General features: G+C 34.8%; 1 protein-coding gene across 5 annotated transcripts; it reads right to left on the reverse strand.

Moving 5' to 3' along the window:
- Positions 1–914: 914 nt before the first annotated feature.
- Positions 915–6,839, reverse strand: LOC107627642 (chloride conductance regulatory protein ICln). 5 transcript variants are annotated; one of them, XM_088501297.1, is made up of 10 exons: positions 6,361–6,839; positions 5,128–5,195; positions 4,454–4,751; positions 4,078–4,331; positions 3,852–3,970; positions 3,650–3,764; positions 3,500–3,559; positions 3,351–3,410; positions 3,158–3,243; positions 915–1,306 (listed from the first exon to the last, which is right to left on the reverse strand). In XM_088501297.1, exons 4-10 carry the CDS (start codon positions 4,196–4,198, stop codon positions 1,235–1,237), a joined length of 633 nt encoding a protein of 210 aa, XP_088357423.1. In that variant the 5' UTR covers positions 4,199–4,331; positions 4,454–4,751; positions 5,128–5,195; positions 6,361–6,839; the 3' UTR covers positions 915–1,234. The 5 variants fall into 5 exon arrangements, with proteins under 5 accessions (XP_088357423.1, XP_088357424.1, XP_088357422.1 ...); XM_088501298.1 differs by lacking the exon at positions 5,128–5,195 and having other exon boundaries at positions 4,078–4,292; XM_088501296.1 differs by lacking the exon at positions 5,128–5,195.
- Between the last annotated feature and the right edge of the window lie 871 nt (positions 6,840–7,710).

Raw genomic sequence — 7,710 nt, forward strand, 5'->3', positions numbered from 1 at the left:
AAAGGTAAGAACAAATTCCTATAAATAGAAAAAGCCAAAGTTTGAGAAGGGACTTTCATTTCACAACTCACAAAAACACACTAGATATCTGAATGTTTCTAGTCATTCTGACGAAATGAGCAATGAAATGTAGGTGAATGTGAGTGTTGGGAGTCATTTTATTCTTTATGCACTTTATTTTCATTTTGTCTTGCAATTTCTTTAAATTTGTTCCTCAATTAGTTCATCTGTTCTCCAACTTTTTTTTTTTTTTTTTTTTTTGCATTTTGTTCTTATTTCTAATATTTATTATTTCTTCAATTATATCTTTGATTTGTTGTTTCAAGCAAACACTTTTAAAATCATGTTTGTGAGATTGTGCTCAATAATAATAAAAAGGTTTAGCTAATATATGTCACATGTGTCCTAAGAGCACATAATAAACTTATTATTAGTGAAAAAATTTAAATGTTTTCATTTAATGAATACGAAACAAATACATTGAAAACTAAAACTTTTTATATTTTCAATAAAAACTTCCTTAATTTATAAATTTTAACATATGTCTTAAGGGTACAAGATACATAAACCCATAATAAAATTATCAAGTTCCTTTCATTTCTTACAAAATATTTATTTTGATGCCTATATTCGATAAATTATCAAACAAATCCAATATAAAACCTATTAAAAATGAGTTTTTATTAAGATTGAATTTTAATTTTTTTTTTAAATAAATTTTAAAAGTTCCGTGTTTGTAAGAGTTTCGATAAATTTTTGGTCTTGATCCCCTTCTAATTTGATAAAATATTTAATATTTATTATAAAAACATTAAATATTATTAAAAAATTTTATTTCATAGTAAATATTAAATATTAACATACAATTTATTTTATAAAACTTATAATTTCGAATATTATTATGGACAAAATACTGGCGTAAATCTATAAATTTAAACTTTAAAGCCTTAAGGAAATTATTTAAATTAAACCAATCATCAGCCACGACTTAGCACAAATCTACTCTCGACTCACCTATTCTTGGTGGTTTAGAATAAAACTAGGGGGGCTTAATATTGTTACCTGCTAACACTTTCAAAGCACTTTCATCAGTCTAAACATGAAACAAAATTCAATAGTCGCGCATAATTGTCCATCAATTATCAACAGTATATAACCCCCTAATCAGATTTTCATACTAATTTACATAACATAACCAACAGTTCATATGCTATGTTCGGCTAAACACAGCCACTCAATTATGGGTGCCATCCTCATCATGCTCCATCTCTTCTGCATCCTCAAAACGCTGATCGTTAATATGAAGCTGCAATCAATCAAACTTAATATAAATAAGGGATAATTTCGAAACAAATCTAAAATCTGGTACTGAACATGGGTTTCTTATATAACAGATCGACAATTCGCCATAACCACTAGTCTTTCCTCCCCGGCCCCTCTACCAGTTACTTCGGAGATAAGCAAATACAAAATCATCAATATGAAGCATTAAAGCTTCACAAGTCATGAGAATAGATAAGGATTCCGGTACAGAGAAACACATTACAAACCAGCATTGTGTTTATCCACATCAATACACAAAATAGAATAAAAATATGCCCTCAACCAGTTAATAAATTGTCTTAGTGTAATCATTTTTGCTTCAAATTTTCAAAATAATAACAAAAATCTATATTCCAATATTTGAATTTAGAAATTAGGTTACCATGAACTTGAAAGTGTCAATAGAATGAAATTCCATAAAATAGCATTCATCATTTAAATATCAGAAAATTGTACTTATCAAAATTTTTGCAACAAAGATAGGTCGTCTACCCCTCCGAAGCACAAGCCAGTTATTAGTAAAAAATTCTTTAGAGAATGGGAAGTAAAATCAGTTGGAAAACTTTCATACACTAGATGCAGTGAAGACACTACACAATAAATAGTCAGCCCCTAAAACAAGTAGAATAAAGAGCAAATGAAATGTGTGGCTATCTTGTTCTTATAACAACTGCCAACAACTTTTTCGCATCCATATCTAGCTCAGTCTCTCAAGCCTACCAAGAAAACAAAGCAGAGGAGAAAAAAACAAAAAGATTTTGCCAAACTCCTTAATATTTAATAGATTATCATAAAATGCAATGTATTTTACATTAATATTCAGGTCATGCCTAAGGTTCTCCTTTAATCAGAATTCAGAAAATGGTACTTGATCCAAAAAGTATATAGTAACCTGATTTGTTCTAGATACTTAAAAAAGTAAGGAAACGAAATAAAACAAGGTTCATGATGTTTGCAATAGCAACAAGCATTTAAACAATTTAAACACATCTGACATCTTCCCTCCTGACCTGGCCTCTCCCTATATCACAGACCATTCAATAACCCACAGTGCTGAACTAAGAGTGTCTTCGAATAAAGCATTTGGAGGACAAAATGTATTTTCTAAGAGGCTTTTAAATCCTTTCATTGGAAATGCTGTTTGGATATTAATAGAAAGAATTTTACAACTTACAAAAGTATCTTATAGAGTAATTTTTTTTAGTTTAAATAAAGAAATTAAAAGACCCCATAAGAAAGGGAATTCTCAAATTCGTCCATTATCTCTTCCTTTAAAACTTGATTGACAACAAATTTGTTCTCAAACTTGATACATATATATCATCTTTTGTTGTTGCACAAACAAGACATTTCAGAATTACATCAATTTAGTTACACAATATTTTAAATTCTTCAAAAATTTTAAAATACTCTATCCAAACAACACTCTAAAGGATTTTAGGCAAGAAAAGAATGAAGTTCTAGTTTGAATGTGTTAAAACAGAAAGCAAATGATAATTATTCCATATCAAGAGAGGAACAATTAATCTGCAAATTTTAAAATTGATTCAAGAGACTCAGTAGATCAAGACTCAAGCATAACACCATATAAAAGGAAAAATAAAAACAACCACCAAAATAAAAGAGAAAGCACAATTAACAAATAACCTAAAGTATCATAACTGAATTTACAGAAACTTTGAAGGTTAGACATAAAATAGTGATAGACAACTTTGAAGTATCCATAACTGAATTTGCAGAAACTTAATCACAAGAGAAGTTGCAGGATTATATGTCAGAATGTGAGACTGCACAAACAAAAGTGGATAGGGAACTATGAGGAAGAGCAACCAACCTCGAGTACTGTACGCGCTAGATCATGATGTCCATTTGACTGACCAAGAGAGTTCGCTGGATTATGAGAGATATAACCTTCTTCCTCTGGGGGAAAATGAAGATCTTTAGCAAGGTAACAACTAGAACAATCTACGGGATCAAACCTTTCCAAATTTTAACAAACAAGGTAAAAAGCGAAGCCCCGCATATACCTTCCTCTTCCCCTTCCATCTGATCAGCACTGAAAACCCAATCATGCTCTTCTCCTTCCTCTAAAAGAACAATATCAGCACAAACAACTCAGAAAGGAGTAAAAAGTAAAAACACAGTGTTAATAACAGTATGGGAGGTTAGCGCTAACCATCATTTGGTTCTGGATTAAGCTCTGCACACTCACAGAATACTTGAAACAAAGTATCCACTGCAAAAATATACATATAAGCAAACCCCGGAGTAACAAACTAATAATCTATCAACAAGAAAAGTACCAAAGTGTAAATTGGCAACATACATTGAGTAGGATCAGAGGGAATAAGCCTCATCTCTGTGATCCTGGATAAATCCTGTATGTCACTGGATTCAGAGTCGGAGTTTTCGGAACCATCCTCTTCGGCATTAATGTCAATCTTCAGGAAGCGCCCTACTAGTCAGAGATTTGAAAATAACAAAACGACTAAACTATAACACATTAATTAAGAAATGATAGGTGATACCTGGGTGTATAAACAAGGATGGGGGTAGGCATCTGGGTCTCTTGAGACGGCATGGAGGGAAATAGACAAGAAATCAACAGCGTATCCCTTGGTGTTGTCTACATCGCTGAGCCATATCACTTGCCCGCAACAAACAGAGTCACCAGATTGTGATGTTTAGTAAAATTGAGTATGTAACTGTAAAAGGAAGGAAAGAGCTATGGAAAATAACAAGTGATTTAGTTACTTGGTAGTAATATAGAGTGTGCCGGAGGAGATGGGAGGGAGGTTGGCAAGCACAAGGTCCACACCACGCTGCATGTGCATGAGTTCCTCCCCATTCTCAGTGTCCAGGACAGGTTGTCCATTATTGTTTCTCTCAGTGAAGTTTCTCAACCCTAAACCCATTTTATCACCGATTCCACGAATATCTATTGACTCTTACAACGAACTTCAGCTTAGCTATTACGGTTGCACACGGTTATGTCAGCTCAAGCTCACCTTTGGTTAACAGAATCAGACTACAATTTTAGGAAACACACACACACACACACACACACAAAACCACAGAAATATAAATTTATACAAAAGAAGTAAATTTATAATTAAAAAAAAAGGCATACTTAAAGCGAGAACAGGAGAGGCAGCGAAGCAGAGTGGGAGGCAAGGGGAGAGCGGCGGAGAACAGAGAGGAGCAGCAGAACAGAAGAGAGGCGACGGCCGGAACTGGAATGCACCGCTAGAGGAGGTGACGGCTGGCGAGCACCACGTGAAGGCGACGGCAACGGCAGAGCTCAAGGGACTGGAGGTTGAATCAAGCCTTCAAGCTCAGGGGCCCGGAAGAATGGTGACGGCTGGGGCTGGAGAAGAGCGGAATGGCGGGTTGGTGTCGCTGGAGGAGGATGGAGGAGATGTGGAGAACTGGAGATTCACAGAACAGGAATCCTCGGGATTTAGGGTTTTAGTTTTTGTTTTTGTTTTTATTTTACTTTTAATCTAATCAGAAAACCGGACCGGTCATCGAACCGCTCTAGTTACTGGTTCAGTAGTTCATTGGTTTAACCGGTTCAACTGAAAAAACCGTTTTATAATAAACACCTGATTCTATAAAAATTCAATGAATAAAGCAACTGGTTCTAAACACTCTTCTACTGCATTTTTTTACTTCAAAAGGGGATCATAAACAACTACTTCTATGAATAAACAAACTACAATGATATGCAATGCCAAAAATAGGCCAATGATAAAATAATAAAGGGTTTCTCTCTTCAATTCTATGTTCAAGCTTGTAGCATACCAGAATCAACAGAATAATACCGTTAAAATAGTCTTCCTTCTTAATTCTTATATACCTCAAAGAATTTCCTACAAAATGAAAATTGAACACAACACACAGCTTTAAAACAAAAACAAAACAACACTCAGAAATCAATCACCTCTTCTAAACACAGCCTTAAAACAAAACAGAACATTTAGAGTATGAGCATTAATCACAAAAAATTGATTTCTGAAACAACAAAAACAGCAGAACAACATTCAGAGTTTGAGCATTGCTCACAAAATATTGATTTATGAAACAAAACAAAAACAGAAGAACAACATTCAGAGTTCGAGCATTGATAACAAAAAATTGATTTCTGAAACAAAACAAACACTGCAAAACCAACAGAACAGCATTTAGAGTTTGAGCATTGATCACAAAAAATTAATTTCTGAAACAAAACAAACAATCAACAAAACAATGAAAACAGATTTTTTTTTTTCCTTCAGAAGAAGAAAACAATGAAAACATGAAGCATATAATAAATCAATGATCACCAGTATCCAGCAAGAATCTCAAAGACAACAATAAATACACAACAACAATTTAGCAAATAAACAAGAACAAGACCTAAATAGAAAATCCAACAAATTAAATCACAGAAACCTAACAATTTAGCAAATTAAAACAACAGCAGCCCAACAATTTAGCAAATTATCAACTTAACAAGTTCAAGAACAGAAAATCACAACAAAAAAAATAAAATAAAAATAACAGAAGAACAACAGAACAACAACACAAGAACAATTAGCAAATAAACAAGTTCACACTAACAGTTAAAATTTACCAGAAGAACACTAATGCAAGTGGAATCATCGTGCTAGTATGTTTTCTACAAAGATGCTATTTGTGTAGCTAAAATTTCCTATTACTAAGATCCAATAATTCTAATTTCACATGCAATCAACTTACTAAGTTTCTAAAAGCTAGAAATGATAAAACCAACCCGAAATATGGTTAAAGCATTTCATCAAACATGTTGAGTGCGGTAAACTTGAAACTAAATAAGAGAATTCAAAGCTTAGTATCAATGTGATAGAGAAGAGAACATAACTATTGTATACTTTAATTCAGTCTATGAAAAAAAATCCAAACCACTGCCAAATCAAATAGTTACTTATTGTAATAGAAATAAGAAGTTGCAGAGTTTGAAGCAGAGTATTGGTGTTGTGTGAGTGTATTGTCTGGTGGTGGGTTTAGGGAACTCACGGCGGCGACAAAAGAGAGCAGTTCGACGGCTAGGTGGAGCGCGCGGGTTGGTCGCAGAGTTTGAAGCAGGGCAACGTGGCTTCCAGACGAACGCGAACCCGAACGGTGAAGGCGAGTGAACGCGAACGGTGAACCCCGAGCAAACTTGAACGGGGAAGAACGCGAACGAAGACAACGGCTGAACGATGACAACGGCTGAACGAAGACGCGAACGTTAACGGCAACCAACGGCGGCGGAAGCGCGGCTGAGCAGACAAAGACGACGGACGCCGAGCTCGAGGAAGCAGCTGCGATCGGTGACAGCGAACGGGGGTTGAAGACTTGGAGCACGAGGGAAGCTAGATAGACGGACGGAAGGCGGCAGTATGCCACTCCTTGCGGCGGCGGTGGTGTAGGCTTACAGTGCTAGGGTTTTTTGGCTGAGTTTCTGTGAATGAAAGAAAGGGAGAGAGAAAGGGACAAAGAAACGGAGCTTCAGAACCAAGAGTGAAAGTAAGCAAATTAGGCAAACACGACGCCGTTTCTTTTAAACCGGTCGGTTCGCTGTCCGGTTCAACCAGCCGGAACTGGCCGGTTCGACAGTTCTCTTCCTATTTTTAGAGAAGCGGTTTTAGGAGACAAACCGGACTGTAATTACTTTCGATTCACGGTTAGATCGGTCGAACCGACCGGTCCAGTTCGATTTTCAAAACATTGATCTAAACCCTAAAACGATGTTGTTTTTCGTTTTGGCAAAACCGATCGGGTTTTGATTTGGTTCAACTGACTGGTTCTTAGCCAGTTCAATGATTGAACTCTAGTTTTAGAATTAGATGATTTTCCTTGCAAACCGAATTGTGGTCAATTATGAGTTTTACTTTAACAGTATTATTATACCTTAAAAATTTTTTGTTAATTAAATCTAATTAAATTAGTCCAAATTTATCAAAAATCAATTTTATTATTGAAAGCGTAAATACACGCTCCAACTATCCTCACTAATCCGTGGACGTTTGTATCCTTCGTTCCTCTTTTGTCTTCTCCTTCTTTTTCTTCGCATTGTTCTGTTGCGCTTTTCTTTTTCTTTTTTCCCTCCTCTTCCTAGTACTTTTACAGTATTATATATTTCTTCTTTTTTTTTGTTTGATTTTTTCGTGTTTTTATTCTTGTTAAGAAAGTAAAACAAAAAAAATCATAAGAAAATATAATAAGAACGAGAAGATAAACAAGAATTTTGTTGAATCAAATGTACACAAATCATTCAATGTCTTCCTTCCAAAGATCAATTATACGATGTTGAATCCTTCAAAACAACAAACTCTGCTGGAACTGCTTTAACATCCGTACCTTCCTCCACGGTAAATAGGAGAT

Source organism: Arachis ipaensis, chromosome B1 (assembly GCF_059453495.1).
Source record: "Arachis ipaensis isolate K30076 ecotype BB chromosome B1, ASM5945349v1, whole genome shotgun sequence".
NCBI classification, from domain to species: domain Eukaryota; kingdom Viridiplantae; phylum Streptophyta; class Magnoliopsida; order Fabales; family Fabaceae; genus Arachis; species Arachis ipaensis.

Bases quoted from the DNA above. Each gene is read 5' to 3' on its own strand.
- LOC107627642 (XM_088501294.1), bottom strand. From the start codon at position 4,238: ATGGGTTTAGGGTTGAGAAACTTCACTGAGAGAAACAATAATGGACAA. The intron at 3,560-3,649 runs GTATGTTGCCAA...ATATTTTTGCAG, and splicing joins TCCCTCTGATCCTACTCAAT to TGGATACTTTGTTTCAAGTA. The intron at 1,307-3,157 runs GTTGGTTGCTCT...GATTGATTGCAG, and splicing joins TAGCGCGTACAGTACTCGAG to CTTCATATTAACGATCAGCG.